The 16,085-nt window shown below is 45.0% G+C and overlaps 2 protein-coding genes across 2 annotated transcripts; one reads left to right on the top strand and one right to left on the bottom strand.

The window, feature by feature from the left end:
• Positions 1–601: 601 nt before the first annotated feature.
• ap5z1 (adaptor related protein complex 5 subunit zeta 1) lies at positions 602–7,310 on the top strand. The gene is made up of 17 exons (XM_068749396.1): positions 602–642; positions 1,435–1,572; positions 1,902–2,082; positions 2,265–2,415; positions 2,516–2,628; positions 2,716–2,890; positions 3,885–4,025; positions 4,093–4,130; positions 4,239–4,401; positions 4,543–4,721; positions 4,853–4,995; positions 5,110–5,222; positions 5,297–5,424; positions 5,501–5,598; positions 5,673–5,805; positions 5,930–6,144; positions 6,237–7,310. The coding sequence occupies exons 1-17, from the start codon at positions 602–604 to the stop codon at positions 6,487–6,489; spliced, it is 2,403 nt and encodes an 800-aa protein (XP_068605497.1). The 3' UTR covers positions 6,490–7,310.
• An 888-nt stretch (positions 7,311–8,198) lies between these two features.
• LOC137905823 (monocyte to macrophage differentiation factor 2-like) lies at positions 8,199–13,054 on the bottom strand. Its single transcript, XM_068750087.1, has 7 exons — positions 13,026–13,054; positions 11,166–11,247; positions 10,110–10,270; positions 9,417–9,491; positions 9,241–9,342; positions 8,984–9,053; positions 8,199–8,399 (listed from the first exon to the last, which is right to left on the bottom strand). The coding sequence occupies exons 1-7, from the start codon at positions 13,052–13,054 to the stop codon at positions 8,199–8,201; spliced, it is 720 nt and encodes a 239-aa protein (XP_068606188.1).
• Positions 13,055–16,085: the final 3,031 nt, after the last annotated feature.

Here is a 16,085-nt window from a genome sequence, read left to right as displayed (position 1 = left end):
AGATATATATACTGTATATATATATATATCAAAAATCAATAAGTGTGAACTTGTCATAACCAATAAGGTTATGACAACTACATAAGGATGCTTATGTAGTTGTCCTTGAGGCAGATTTATCAACTACTTCCCCTGACATTCTCTATCGTCTATATGAACCTTTGAACCTTTGAAATATTAAATCAAAGTAGGCCTGTTTGCTTAGTGTTTTAAAAGGTTGTGAATAAATGTACAAAAACTCCTAATCCTATACTGCTATCCTTTCTACATTTTCCTTTAGAGATGAGGGAAAAGTGTAGAATATAACATGACTATGCACATATTAGACAACAAAACAGTCGGAAAAAAAATAAATGCAAATGTAAAACAAAAAAACAAAACAGCTTTTCTTATTATGAAATAAATAAGGACCACAATCGCCGACTGGAGTCGGGAGCACGCGAACGCGTCTCCGCTGTGAAAGCGGAACTAAAGTGGCGATCGCGTCTCCGCTGTGAAAGCGGAACTAAAGTGGCGATCGCGTGATTCCGGTGGGGCCGTGATCGGTGCTGCACTGTTTACCTTCCGCTGCCCACAGAGGAGCGGCTCGACTGCTCTGAACATGTACTCCCACGGTTCTGAGAGTTTGATCAGACAAGCGAGGTAAAGCAACGCTCCGCGTCTTCGGCGCTTCCGTTTAGTCCTTTTACGCAGCCTGTTAGCATTTCTGCTGCTAAACTAGCTAGCGCTCGTTAGCCCGTCCAAAAATATAGTCTACGTTCTTATAATGTAAGTTCTTTTGTAGTACAGCGGCAATGAAGAACTTGACTTTAGCGGGTCAAAAAACGTTGAAATTACAAAACTTGTAATTTGTGGTGTTAATGTGTGTATTGCCCTTTTTATTTTTGATCGATTTTTCTAGTTTGATCAATAATCGAACTAGAATGGTACTCGATAGAGTGCGTATCTCAGCCAATTCAATCAAGCCTTGTCAAAAACAAAGCTCATAGTTCTGTCCTTTTTATTTGAGTTTACTAGCCTTGTAACCAAACATTTAAATCTGGTAATTAAAAAAAATCATGATCCAAATTAAGATGGCAAATCCTTTCACTAATATTCATAAAAAAGTTTCTGAAAATGCTCTATCATCCCTCTCATGTGTCAGAAAGGGAATATTTCATCCTGGATTCTTCACTTCATCCAGATCCACATGCATTTTTTTTGGCAGGGTCATTTCTGGTCCATCAAACACCAAGTCTCACAGAAATCTGTTCAGTGGTTTTTGTATAATCCTGCTGACAATCAAAGTAGCAAAGAAATGGGTCAATGTGAAGATGTATAATCCTTAATGGGGGTTAAAATGTAGTGAATTCTCCAAATATTATTGTTGAATCAAGTCACACAATGTCCATGCACAGTGCTGGGGCAGAAACGGGCGCTGTGTGTTATTTCCAGGGAGATCCAGGAGTCTGAGCTGCAAAAGTTTTACAGTAGGCTGCTTAAGCTGCTCCAAGGGAAGGAGCTCGGTCATGATACTGTGGACTCCCTGCAGAGGCTTCACCTCATCCTCTCTGCCAACAAGTTCACCATGAAGTAAGAGCTCCAACCTCACTCCTCTGTGGCAGAGCTCGCGCGAGCCACTGTCAGACTCGTTGCTTCATTCTTTACAGCTTTATCTGCACAACTCTCTAAGGTAGCGAGCTCGAATTAGAATCCAGAATACTTTAACAAATGAAAACAACCAAGTGTTTCACCGTTGAAGAATTCAGAAGTCCAGTTGCTTTCCGTTTCATGTCTTGATTAGGTTCCCAGTTCTCAATCATCATTTATTTCTACTGCAACCCTTTTAATGTTCGATATGATCTTTTATTCATAATGCTATAAGTCTATTCCTTTGTTTTCTCTGTTTTCATCGACCGCAGGTTGCCTCCAGAGCTTCAGAGTAAGGTCGTGTCGCTTCTCTGCTCCCCCTCAGAGCAGCTGCAGGTGCTGAGCTCAGCTGTGCTCATCGAGACACTGCCCCCTTATGGCCAAGAACTGAACAACATCTCAGAGAAAATCGGTCCCTTAAACAGCCATGCGGCTGCTCTGCTGCTCTCTCAGGTGAGAAAATAAATCATTTTTTTGCTTTGTTGGTATAAGAGTAAAATTATCTTAGCTTTATTGCTGAATATCTATGTGTACAGTGGAAATGCACGCAGAGGCACACGTCCAGCGCTCTGTTCATTTGTTTCCAGATCTTCACTCATGAACTAACCAGTGTCTTGTAAACTTCAACCCAACAGGCTCGGTCCAGGACTGATCTGTCCTCTCTCTGCACTCGGCTGCTTCGCAGTCTGGAAAGCCGACAATCAGAGGGATCAGCTCATTTGTTCACGCACACCCTCCCCATCCTCAACACCGTCCTCACACACAGCCCAGAGTCCCTCACAGACGGTAGATTGAACCGAAATGCTCTGAAGTCAACATCTTAAAAGCTGCATTTATAACAAAGTAGTTTTCGCTCAGTTCTGTCTCTCCTCCTATGGCGTGACAGATCATGTGACCCTCCTGAGTAAAAAGCTTGTTGATTGGCTGCGTTATGCTAGCATCACTCAAGGGGGTGGGGCTTCTTCCAGTGGGTTCTTCACAGGGCCCCGGTCACGCCAGGTGAGCAGCCTACTCCCACGCAGTCGTCGGCGACATTAGTTTCACGTTTTCCTCTGCGTCTTCCATGTTTTCGTGTCTGTGTGTCAGCCGGCGCCCATAGCGGAGCTCGATGGGACGGTGTCGGGGGATTTCTTTACTGTGCTGTGCGTGGGCCAGGGCTTCACCGATGACCAGTGGATGAATGTCTATTCCTTTTCAATGCTCCGCCACTGGCTTCTCACCTTCCACTGCGTTTCCAACGGCAACACTGCAGCGGACGCAGGTACGGTCCCACCGCTGGTGCAAGCCGCAGTCTTTTTCATTTCCTTTTATTCATATCTTGTCTCAAGGAGCACCAGCCTCCTATTATCAACCTTAAAGGCTGTCATTAGTTCATCCAAGATGACGTCCTCTGTGTTCTCATCACCCCCCAGCAAACAGGCTGCAGCTCAGCCTCTCCCACTCCCACTCCCACTCCTTTTCTATGGGTAAGACATGCAAACTCGTGGACCCTCTCTGCATGTCTCTACGAAGTCTTGCGATGTTCTAACTTGTTTCCGTCTGAGCTCCTTTTAACTTTGGTGCAGCTCGAGCCAACTTGATGATGGGGGCGGCAGTGGCTCAGTGGGTGGGGAACCGGAGGGTCACCTGTTCAAGTCCCAGCCCAGACGAGCATACGGAGTGTGGACCGGTGGCTGGAGAGGGGCCGGTCTACCCACAGGGCACTGCCGAGGTGCCCTTGAGCAAGGCACCCCCCCCCCCCCCCTAACTGCTCCGGGGTGTGCCGACCCTCACCCTATTCCAACTCCACGCATGTTACGGCCCCCTAAAATGTATATGCGTGTGTGTTTAGAGCGGCCCATTGGAGTAGGGTGAAAACGTAATTTTGTTCTGTGCTGAGTTCAATGTTCAGCGACAATAAAATATGATCGCGGCTCTTTGCCAGCACTGATCTAACATCCTCCTCCACGACTTCTTAATTACACGTGTGTGCACTTCTTAGTCTTCTTTAATCCTCATGGGTTGTCGCCATGAACGAATCGCTGTGATGAAGGACTAACGCGCTGCTCCGATTGCAGTCAGAAACGAGCCTGATTCTGAATCCACTTTTTTCCTCTTCTCTCTTCAGCGTCAAAGTCTAATTTGATCACCAAAGTGCGTTTGAGTCATATGAACACCTAAAGTTTATTGTCTTTTCACAGAATTCACCACGATAAATGATTTTGTCCAGATGGTTTGAGCCGTGCCCCGATCATCCCGGATCTCTCGTGTTGCAGATGACCGGTCGGAGGTGGATAGCTCGGTGGTTTCCATGGTTTCGGCCACTTCCTCCTCCAGCCGACTGCTCCCTCCGAAGGAGCGCCTGCGGGAGAAGGCCTTCCAGTACTGCCAGCGGCTCATCGAGCAGAGCGATCGCAGTGAGTGTGGGAGAGAAGTCACGTCTTTTGTAGCGGTTTGTAATGTGTGTGCTTCTCCTTGTCTCAGAGGCACACAAAAGGACCGATGCGGATCTGCAGAAAGCGGTGAATATTGATCTCATAGATCATCTCTATCGGAAGAGGGATTACATTAACCCTTACACGCCGGTTCAGTTTATGGTAGAACGGTGTTTCTCCCGGTTTCCTCTCCAGTGTCTTGTGGAGGCTGTGTGTGTACTGGACTGTGTGTGTGTGGAGGACGCCTCGCTGGTCTACCGGGCGTTCCCGTGCATCAAGGCGCTCTTCGGTCGACTCAGCTCTGACCTGTCGTTCGCCCGAGTCCTGCTGCCCATCGCGCAGTTCTACCTCAACCACGGTGACCGCACGCATCAACCGGTTTCTTTTCCCTCCACACGAGCGCAGATATTCAGAGAAGCGGCGTACATCTTGTTTGGTTTCTTCAAAGCTGGAAGCGTTTTAATCCTAACGCGCGGTTAAACGTGTACAACCCACCTAGGCGAGATGGCTGCGGTCGACTGTGACGGCGTGTGGAAGCTGGTGTTTGAACGATTCCCCGCCGAGCTGTTCAACGACAACTTCCTGGCACATGAGCTTCTACGCTTCCTTCGACTGAACCTCGTCAGTCTGCAGCTCCGTGTCCAACAGTACACGGCATTTTTTCCAAACCTGCTGAAGGTGAGGACACCTTCAGAGATCCTTATCATATATATATATATATATATATATACATACTGTGGGTTAGTGAGGAGTTGTTATAGATTAACAAAGAGAAGGACACACACGCTGTCTGCTTGCTCTCTCTGTAGCTGTTGGCTTGGAATACCCCAGCAATGGTGGATGACTTTGTGGATTTGCTGCCCTCTCTGGTGACAACTGGAACTGCAATAGAGCTTCTCCACACTCTGCTGGATCTGCCTTGTCTCTCAGCTACACTGGTCCTGCAACTCAGGTGGGATGCACACACCAGACTGTCTAAAGAAAGTCCGAGTTCACACTTTACCACCAGCTCTGTGTGTGTGTGTGTGTGTGTGTGTGTGTGTGTGTGTGTGTGTGTGTGTTTCAGGTCAACTTGTATGCCCATCTCTGAGCCAGGCGGCCTCGTGTCACTTGATGCGTTTCGAAACCCTTCTTTCAGAGGGCTTTTTCTCTTCTTGCTTCGAGCAGAGTCGGGTTCAGGTAATCACATAAAATCATATCTTCATGTATTTACTTTGGAAATAGACGAATGATCTCATTTCATCTCTCCACAGGCGACACAATCGAGCGGCTGAGCACGCTCCATGATCTGCTGTCTGAGGCTGTAGAATGGCCGAGGGTCGTCCAGTGTGCCCAGGCCGTGCCCGTGCTTCTGCACATTTTTTTCAACACAGTTTTCACGGTGAGGAGATTAAATGTTCGTTTCAACAATGGAGTTTCAGTTGTGAGAAACATAATTGTGTGTGCCTGTTTTTCAGGTCGCCAATGAGAAACTTTTAGCCCACTTGATCCTGGTAATGCTGGAGAGAAGCTGCCTCCTCCTCGACGTCCCGAAATACATCAAAGAGACACACAGGTTGGTTCAAAGAGGGGCTCCAAAGTGTTCCACCGCTCCATGTCCTCATCCCCTCCACCGGTCTCTCTTTGTAGGGTGTTCAGCTGCCACCTGCTGAGGTTGTGCAAGCTCCGCCCCTCTCTGGTGGTAGAACAATCTCGCGAGCTGCTGGAGTTCGCTGGAGCCACATCCAACGTCTACAACAAGGAAGAGATCTACACACACGTGGTAATGAAACTGACCCGGGGGGGGGGGGGGGGGGGGAGTTCTAATTGTTTTCCTGTGTGTTATATTAAAATGTCAGAAGCTACAAACGTCCACTAAAAGATTATTTGGCTCACTTGGATTCCAGGTGTGGGTGCTGGGCGAGTACCTGTCCGTGTCATGTGACTCCCGCTGCTCCGTGAGACTCATCACTTCCTGTTTCGAGGCCCTGGAGGCGGTGCTGTTTGAGATCACCTCATCTTCCGCACCACTCGGAGCAGTTTGCCCCGCCCCCAGAGTTATCACCACTCTAATGAGTGCTCTGGCGAAGCTGGCGTCACGATCACATGACCTCATACCCAGGTGACCGGCAGCCATGCGTGTGCTTCGTTCTGTGCGGCCGTTATTCCGACAGCCATGTCCTATAATGATTCGTCAATGTCCGTTTCTTTTAGGGTATCTCTGTTCTTCTCCAAACTGAGAACAGTCACCAGAGGTGGGCCAGTGTGCTGGTGCTCTGATGAAGATGACCTTGTTTCCATAGTAACAAGAGGGGAGGAGTTATGGTCGCTGCTGAAGTCTCCCGGCGTGGCGCAGAGTGTCTTGACCCCCCCTCCGCATGTGATTACCCCACAGTGGCACCGTGACACCAACTTGGCCATGCCACTGCAACTGCGGACCCTCACCAGCCTCACGCATTCACAGTGACACGAGAACCAGTCGTCCGGATGAATTACGTTTGATTTGGGGGGGGGGGGGGGGTAAATAATTGAAATGGATTGATTGAAAATGATGTGGCGCACAGGAAATAGACGGATCTCCCAGTGTAATATAATGTATCTTTATTTTATTGAACAGTGGGAATGGAAATGACAAAATAGAAATAGCAAAAGACAGCAATAAACGCTCACTTCCTGAGTAACTGCTCTGTTATTTTAACAGTCAAACAACTAAAGGTCAAAGAAAAGCTGCTGGTGTGATTTACAGTGTTTGAGCAAGTATAAACATTTGTACATGTAATCTGCATGCTGTGTAAACACACACATTCTGTTTAGAGAATCTCTGGAAATAGGTCTTCATTCAAAATTCATGACGAGCAGAAATCAATGCAATCATTGCCATTTCTGATTTACAGTAATGACTGTTTAACTCCTTAGTGACTGATAACTTATCAGTGCCTCACGGTAAATCATGAAGTGACTTTAAATCTATCTGCAGTCAGCCTAATCCAGTCAAGGTCAAATGCTCTTTTTAATATATTTATATATAAAACCAGGCGCAGCAAATATGAAATGTTTGTTTCAATGTTTTCCAGCCATGAAAAATGGCCAAATTGATTTATAAGTGTTTTTTTTTTTAATGGTTGCAACACAGACTTGAGGGTCAGCACCAATGTACAGGAAGGCCTGTCGTGTAGATTTGGCAGGTGTATAGTTTGGACAGGAAAGGGGCGGAGTTAATCCCAGGTAATACAGGCGGTGTAATCAATGGCAGTCTAACGCCAGCTCAGAAGCAGAAATACGTCTTTAAAGGAATCGTTCAACAATTTAAATGCTTATTGATTCCTTTTCGAGAGCTAGACAAGACTGTCTTAATTTAGCACAGGGGTCTGAAAAATAATCTGGTTTCCTGATGACAAAACTACAAGAAGTGGCTAATCCCTGCCAAGAAATACCACTCCATATCAAACTGCATGAAAAACTGCAATTTGTCATTTTTTACAGCTTGATTTTGGTAAAAACCAAACAAAAACGAGAAAACGACAATCAGAGATTGCAGACCCTCGCCTCCAATAGACTATTCGATCTTGTGAGACAGTAAACGGGGCTTCCGGATCAGAGGGGCCAAACCTGCTCTGGCTTGCTGCTCCGGAACGTACTACAAGCCATCTTCTGGACTCTTTTTCCCATCATGCCATTCGTGTCCCTCCCTCTTAAAGTGGCAGTTTACAGCACAGGCACAATTCCAGATGTAAAAATAATTCTAGAATCTGGATCCAGATCCGGATCAACGCCATTCTCGGGGAGGACCGAGCCACAGACAGAACCTTGCTTGTGTAAAATTTTCAAGTTGATTGGGTTACTAGTTTTTGACTTATGCGCTCGGACAGACAAACAAACAAACAAACAAACAAACGCACCCAATTGCAATACCCTCGCCTCCTCTTCGGCGAGGGTAACAACACGATCTGATCTACTTGGTGAGCCTTAAAGGTCCCTGTTGGCTGCGTTACATGTCTAGTTTACCAATGTCCTGTTAAATTGGCCAAAAAGAGATCATGTTCATTTTACAAAATGTCAAATTATTATAATACTGTATACTACTGCTGTGCAAACATCTCCCATGAGGTAGATTCAAACCCAGAGGTGCTACGCATTTGAAAATCCAGAGGTTTTGTCAGTGGGTCTGGTGATGCGTCACCTTGATGTGTGCAGCGGCGGCTCAGGCAGGTACAGGTACCTCCAGATAGCGTAATAATGAACGCTGGCTCCTGCAGCAACAAAAAGATGCCAGATGGCGTGGGCGAATGGCACGAGGCCATCGCACTTAAAGAAGACCACGCCCACCACGTAGAAGAGACCGCCTACCGCCAGTTCACACACACCTGTACGCTCCACCTGGAAGAAGAGGTTTTTCTTTTAGACAATAATGCAAAAAAAAATTGTTTTAAAATGGGTGCAAAACAAGTTTTTATCCAAATGCTGGCATGTCCTTTTGCATAAACGTGCTCCATATGCTGATAATATGTGTTTGTCACGCTAATATTTACCAATTAGCACAAAGCACAAGGTACAGCTGAATTGTTTTGGTATTGAATATTTGATGTCTGATTTTTGAGACTCCTTAAGGAATGAAATCCAATCTGTGGTTTTTGAGACATTTCATTCAAAACCACAAATGTGAACATAATAGTTGAGTCAGAGGAAATGTCGGGGGGGGTCAACAACATCATTAGCATTCATCCTCTGGAGCAATAAAAACAAAACAAAAGCCTGGACCAAACTGGTGAACCGAGACAATGTGGAAAGATTATGTATACGATTTCAAACTAAGCTGCTGTGTTGGTTTTGTTCATGTTGATTCTCACACAATGGCAGGAAGTCTGTTGCGGTGGAGGGGGGGGGGGGGGGGGGCTACAGAAGAAACCCTGTTTCTGAGAAACGGAGACAGGCGACTCCTCTGACGACTGCTCTGCTCTTACCATAGACAAGATGACCAGAGCAGGAACGGAGCCCATGGCCACATATCCCAACAGCTCCACCAGCTTGTACCTGGGGGGGGGGGGGGGGGGTAAAAAAACTGGAGCGTGAAAAGACAATACCTCCAATTTCTGATGCAATTGTTTCCGGCGTCAAACAGCAGTCTAAGGTTGCTGCTTGAAGGGGGGGGGTTGGTTTCAAAGGTAATTGTGTAAAAAACCATGACACAGAGCGGAGACACAAAGAGAGGCTTCGTTACCTCTCGTGGAAACAGAAGACGTACATGGATCCCACACAAGCCATGACCCATATCAGCCAGCGCATGTGACAGGACCAGGGCCCGAGCTCCCTCAGCATCAACCTGAGGACAGCATGTTCATCGCGTGAGCACGTTAACCGGCACATCAGTCATGGCCTGCGACCACGGTGACCCACCAGGGAGAGTAGGTGGACGCTATGAAGACGTAAATGGCCATTCTGTCGCACATGTGGAAACGCTGCTCCACCATCCTAAACAATGATGAAGATGAGACAAGAGAAAGATTTCATTTCATTGTAGTCTTCATCCAATTTCCGTCACCTCAGCGCAACCGGCCTGCAAAGACAAGGATTTGGGTTACTGTACTTGAGAACCTTTGCAGAGCAATTTCAGTAAGTGGGGAGCATCTCACGTTATCCCCATCCAACCCCCCCGACCTTCAACATATAAAGCACTGCTGGTTGGGTCTGTTTGGAAAGCCATGGGAAAGTTCAGAGGAGCTGGAGCACAAGTTGCAGAGTTGGAAGAAGAGTTATGGAATCACATTCTCAGATAAATAATTATTCTGGCAAAAATATTTAGTTCTGTGCAAAAACAAAATAAAATAAAAAAAAGAGTTCCTGGACCTTTGCTTTCTTCAGCCTGGCCTGTTTATTGACCTTTTGACTGGGTGGATTTGAACATTGCATAATCTCATGTTCAAAACTCAGGGAGTAATTTCACCCTGGTGTCAGCGGGTAGTCGGAGATGACGTGGGGTATTTTCATTACCACGCCACATCTGCTGTTTGGCCTCTGACCCTCTGGCTGCGTCATAATTAACCAACTGTATGACATGAACATCATAAACACACACACACACACACACACCGGAGGTGGCTGATTTTCCAGGCAGCTGTGTGGAAGAGCGTTGAGGTGACAAAAAGACCAGTGAGGCCACTCCCATAGAGCCAGGCAGCCACGCGATGCCATTGGTCCACAGACAGGAAGTAGAGCACAGACCCGCCCACCAGACTTGGGAGGATCCACAACTGGAAAGAGACACAAAACACATCCCTTTATTCTCTAATGATTTAATGGAGACGTTTTCTAATCTCATCTCTTCCCCATTGATTTGAACAGGGAACCTTTTTTTTTTATGTCATTCCTGATTTTCTTTTGTCACTTGCCTCATAATTAATAAAGCACAAACTAATTATTATGCTGCCTTCAAGTGCTCTGGGAAAGATTATCCTACCACTTCCTAATTGAGTGCGTCCTGTTCTTGTGCTTTTGTTGTTGTAGCAAACATTTTTAAAAAAACATGGCAGACACGGACTTCATTTCGGTCTGTTGCGTGGGTAAAACTGTTAAAACTATTAAGTCATCTCCGCCATTTTGAAAGGTCAAAGGTTATCTCATCTCGGAAACTCGGGCATCATAATAAATTTCCAGTTCTCCAGTAGAAAATCCGACTTTACCACTTGTTCAAGTGCACTTTTCGACTCGACAAGTGGTATTTCCCATAATTACGACACCGCATGAAGGCAGCATTAGCTGCGAGCTTTAACATCCAATTCAGCAGTTTGCTCCTCATTCATTCCTGGTAACTCCTCATATATTGTGCAAAATGTGTAACTATTTACATGATGCTGCATTTTGCGATGCACTCCAGATGGCACAGAAAAAGTGAGTGTCATTTCATCTGTTTCTTGCTCTCTCCGGGGTGGACGCGTACTGGGATTACAGCGGATTAGTGAAAACTACAGACTGAATCACAGATTAAAGCCCACAAAACACCCTCCATATTCCTCACAATCCCCTCTATCTTTTCAGAAGCTTCTCTCGTCTGACACTCGACCAAACCGACGGCAGAGGCACAGAAATGAACTCCGGGAGGGCCGCTCCCGAAGCGTGTTTCGCGCTGCCTGTAGTTGCTGGGCTCACCCCGTGTGTGGCACAGTTCGCAGCATGCTCATATTCAGTGGGCTGGTATCTCTTACTGGGCGGCACCCTGCAGTTCATGAACCTACGAGAGAGCAAAGAAGACGAGTTCAGCTAAAGCAGGGAAAACAAGTGTGAGCTGAACCCTGGAAGGCCAGTGTGTGCGTGTGTGTTTTTCAGGCTGTTTAATCAACCGTAATCACTCAATGCCATGCTGAGAAAATTACATCTGGAGATGTTACGAAACCACGTTTAACATGCTAAGATGCACAAGCTTACACACGTAAACAAACGTGTGCGCACACGCCACACACACAATCGTTTTAATGCAGATTCTGGCGCAGAGGCCACAGGTGTGTCTGTTTTGGTCAGATGCGTTATTCTGATTACACATTTAGGTCGATCATCAACATATGCGCACGCACGCACGCACACACACACAACAAGCAGCCGTTTGTCGCAACAGTCTATTAATTCTACATGATGAAAGGAACAGTCAGAGGAAAATGAATCAGAAGAGAACAAAGGGGCTTAAAATGTGTTTCAACGTTCATTTCTAATTTAATAAAGTACCAGATTCAAGAAAAAAAGAAAAAAAAAGTCAGAAATCCCCAGAAAATCTTTATCTGAATTAAAAAAAACAAATTGGGGGGGGGCTGGTTAATGGGACAGCACTCTCTGAGCACAAATTATGTTATTGCCACCAATGAGTTCATAGCAATTAGCTCAAGAAACAACAACACGTAGGCTACAGACACACAAACAACGTTATGGGGCTGCTCTGTCTGTCCTCCCATCATGCTTCACTGGACTCCGTTCAATAGTTTCTGTGTAACCTAAAACGCTCTCTGGGGGGGGGGGGGGGGGGGGGGGGTGCAGACCTCCACCTAAGCCTCATTAAAACGCCAGCGATCAGGAAATCGTTTCCAGACCAGGCTGCAATGGAAGATCTGCGTCTGATGCATCAGAACCTCAGGAACTCTACTCGGACATCCTCCACAGAAATGTGCTGGTGTAACATTTCAGATATCTGACTGGGTGATCATGTTATGGAGGCGGTGTGTGCGTGTGTGTGTGTGTGTGTGTGTGTGGCGGGGGGGGGGGGTAATGGATCCACTGAGACTTTCCCATTCACTGGCTTACTGTACTATAGTAACAATGAGCTCTGGCCTCTTGGCACCTGGGCAACAGAAATATGGATGAAGTGGTGATTAGTGATTAAATAGCAATGTTCAAATTCATCGTCACCAAGCGATTTTGTTGTCATGGGAACCACCATGCACCCCTCTGTTGATGCTACCAAGAGGCTGTTTCTCTGCTGGATCTGTCATGTGCCAAATTAACAAACTGGTAAACCTGCTGCTCGAGGTATTTAGAATCACGAGTTGATGAGGAAAAATATATTTATTTTTCCCCATGCACTTATTTATTTTAACCTCTGCTCAGGAGGTTGCATTTCCAGCCATGACCAATTTGTGGATTGGTTTTTGCATTGTCAGCAGGGTTGCACAAATAAATATTAAGGATGGATGCACCCAGATGTAGGGGGTGCATCCATCTTCCTCCACCTATTACGGTGGAGGAAGATATTCTACAGGCTAGTTGCTTACTTTGGGAAAAAGGTTACATAAAATGTCAATAAAACCAGAACAGCTTCTGGAGGCATCCAACAGACAAACTACGATGGATTACATAACCTCCAAACTCTAGTTCAAAGTTAGCAGTTACCCCCCCCCCCAAACACACACACGCAAACACACGCACGCACACAAACGAATCCATAACAGCCCTTGTGATTGTTCCTGTGTCAGGATACGCATGGGCGCACATTAAAACTTGAATGACAAAATAAAAAAAAATCACCTCCTAAATGTTGTCTTCCTGAGGTCCATCTCGTGCGTCCGCTCTCGGTGCGCGCACGCGTGAGCGTCGTCTCTCCCCTCCTCCAGTCACATCGTCCAAACATGAAAATAAAAACCCCGCGTCCCGCACAGTCGAGCACGCAACAACAACAACAACAACAACAACAGCTGGACGGGGGTTTTGTCTCCTCTCTCGGCAGCAACACGAGGCGACGGCCCAACAAGCAGCGGGGGGGCGCGCAGTTTGGTTCTGAGGCTCGGATGAGTTCGCAGGATGTTCCGCGGGACTGGGTTTGTAACCCCCCCCCTCGTATCCTGGCTGATGGTAACGCACCAGGAGAGGAAACAGAAAGAAACCCTCCCCTCGACCAATGCTCCCTCCAACCTTTCATGCGTCTGCGCAAACAAACTCCCTGAGCAGTCCCCTTGGACAACTTTGAGCAACATTATAATAATACATTTTATTTTAAACGCACTTTACATTTGAAAGCAAATCTCAAAGTGCACAATTGTATAAAAATAAATAACATAAAACCAAGAGATAAAAATCAACAAATAAAACAGATAAAATCAAAGCAAAGGATGTGTGTACTGTGGTCCCGCGTGTTTATGTTATTTTCAATTTAGGTTGGATTTTGTTTTTGTGCGCAACGTAGATTTTCGCTGCGCGAAGACCGTATCAGCTGTGCGTAATTACGCACGAGCGCACCTTAGAGGGAACGTTGCCCTCGACGCGACGCTTTCGCCCGACAGCTCACGTTGGCAGCTGAATCCTGGTGGGATGTTCAAAAAAATACAGGAAGACAAAGAGATCGATCAACGGAATGAATCATTAGAGATGATCATAATGTCCCAGAAACAACAAATCAAAGGCTACACAAATACAAATGAAAGAAGACGAGAGAGACGCAGATTATTATTCTGCCCAAAGGTGCAGGTGCAAGAGAAAAGTTGAAGAAAGATCTGCGCTATGAATTTTAACTATAATCTCTCTTTAAATCCAAAGCAACATTTCAATCTGGTGGATCTACTTCAAATGAAAAAAGTGATGATGATGACTTTAGTTACCTGAAACCTGCAGCAGGAAGAAAGACCACGACGTGAAAATCTTAAAGGAGCGACAATATGCAAATAGAAAAAACATTTTAGTAATTCAAATTAACGCACACCAAAAAAGCAGGAGGGGCGGGGCTGGGAGTGATATTAGGATTTTTGATGAGGTGTCACATTGCTTTGATTTAAATAATGTCTCAAAGGTGAAAAGCAAATATCAGGGGCAAAACATTGCATTTCAGAATTGTAATTTGGATTTAATCATATGCTAAAATCTCTGATTAAAACTTGTAACATGAGCTATACTTTAAAACATCCTCGCGTGAACATTTAGGTAGTATTACTTTGGACGGATTTTCCAATTCCAAGTTTTGTTTATATCTAAAAAGGTGATTGACTACTGCACTATTTAATAAATTCTATAAATTCTATAATAAAAGTTGAAAACATACAAATCAGCTGTAAAATACAGACAACTTTCACGTATAGGTACCAGATGGACGCACTGTAAACAAATAAATAAATGGCATGTAGGAAAACGAATCTTTCTCAAACAAGAAACAAATTTTCAGATAAAGTGCACAACACAACAAAATAGATTTACTGAGCAATAATGAGCTTTAAACACACACAGTCATAAACATACAAACTCTCTCTCTCTCTCACTCTCAAACTGAGTGGAAAATCAAATATTATCCAACAACAACAGCGGACAGCAGAGGTCCTTTGTGACACAAGTGCAGCAGCTGTGTGAGACAGAACAGATATATTCTAGCAAACACACATTCAGCCAAACAAGTTTGCTCACTTAAAACAAAAACGTGTTACAAATTCAGCAGCGCTGGCTATGTTTGGATCAACACGGATAAATAATGGAGCTTCTTAGCCATCCTCGGGGCCCTGCAGGTACAAGTAGAGCCAAAGCATGCAAAATACTCTAGCTAAGAATGAATGCAAATGTTTTCACAGCAAGTAAATATTGAATTTTGTATGGGTGACGTTGAACACACACTCCTGAGGGAAGCTAACTGTTGAAACAAACAGAACAACGTTGAGCTGATGTTCTCCTTCGGATTGAAGAATGATCAGCAGGTTGTCTGCAAGCTTTGCTCTCCGTTTGACCGCCCCGCCTGTCTCTGTGCCTCTCGTGTTTATCTGGAAGCTGGAGCTTGTGCAAACTAAAGGCCGGTCAGCAGTGTTGGACTTCTGCCTGTGCAGACAGATCTGTGGACGGGAAGCAGCTATTCAGTCCATGAAAACAGTGAAGTAGACGAGAGCACATCCACAATCACAAGCATGCAGGAATTCATAAACAAGAGGTGGATGGAATCCAGTCAACACGCAGGCCTCTGTGTTTGTCTTTATGCAGATAATTAAGCACTTATTTCTTACTAATACACTCTAGTTAATAAGAATTTGGGATTGAAAATACAAAATTGGGCTTAAATTGTAACTCATTCCTAAAATGATCCTGTTAAACATAATCTTCATGCTCATTTGCAATGACAAGCCCTTCAGAAAATAATCAGCACTGGTTTCTTGACTCTAACAATACGTTTAAATAGGTCACCATACACACCTGTTCATTATGTCCGCCTTTGAATACAAAACAGAAACTTTCCTCTTCTGTGAGAGATGTTACTTTAGTATGTCTATATATTTTATGTGTGGCAGAAATTATTTGGGATTCCCTCTTATTTGTGTTGCCCTTCTATTCTTATTATTCATTCGTATATGTATATGGTGTCATTCACTGGAAAGCAGATTGCATTTAATTGTCGTTACGCCATAAATAATGAAAACTTTATGAAACACGGCAGCATTTTCAATTTCTTTAGAACGTTAAGAAGTGAGTTTATCAGAATATAGGTATAGTTATATCTTTGCAAAATTTTTTTTATTTTTATTGTAACAATTTTTAAATTTTCGACTGGCGATCAGACATATTGGAAAGTCATCTCCGTTAGATGTCGTTTGGGCGACAGGGGGCGCTGTTACACAATGTCAT

Source organism: Brachionichthys hirsutus, chromosome 16 (assembly GCF_040956055.1).
Source record: "Brachionichthys hirsutus isolate HB-005 chromosome 16, CSIRO-AGI_Bhir_v1, whole genome shotgun sequence".
In the NCBI taxonomy this organism is placed as follows: Eukaryota; Metazoa; Chordata; class Actinopteri; order Lophiiformes; family Brachionichthyidae; genus Brachionichthys; species Brachionichthys hirsutus.
Note: the sequence above shows the minus strand (reverse complement) of the source record. Positions and strands in the feature narration are given on the sequence as shown.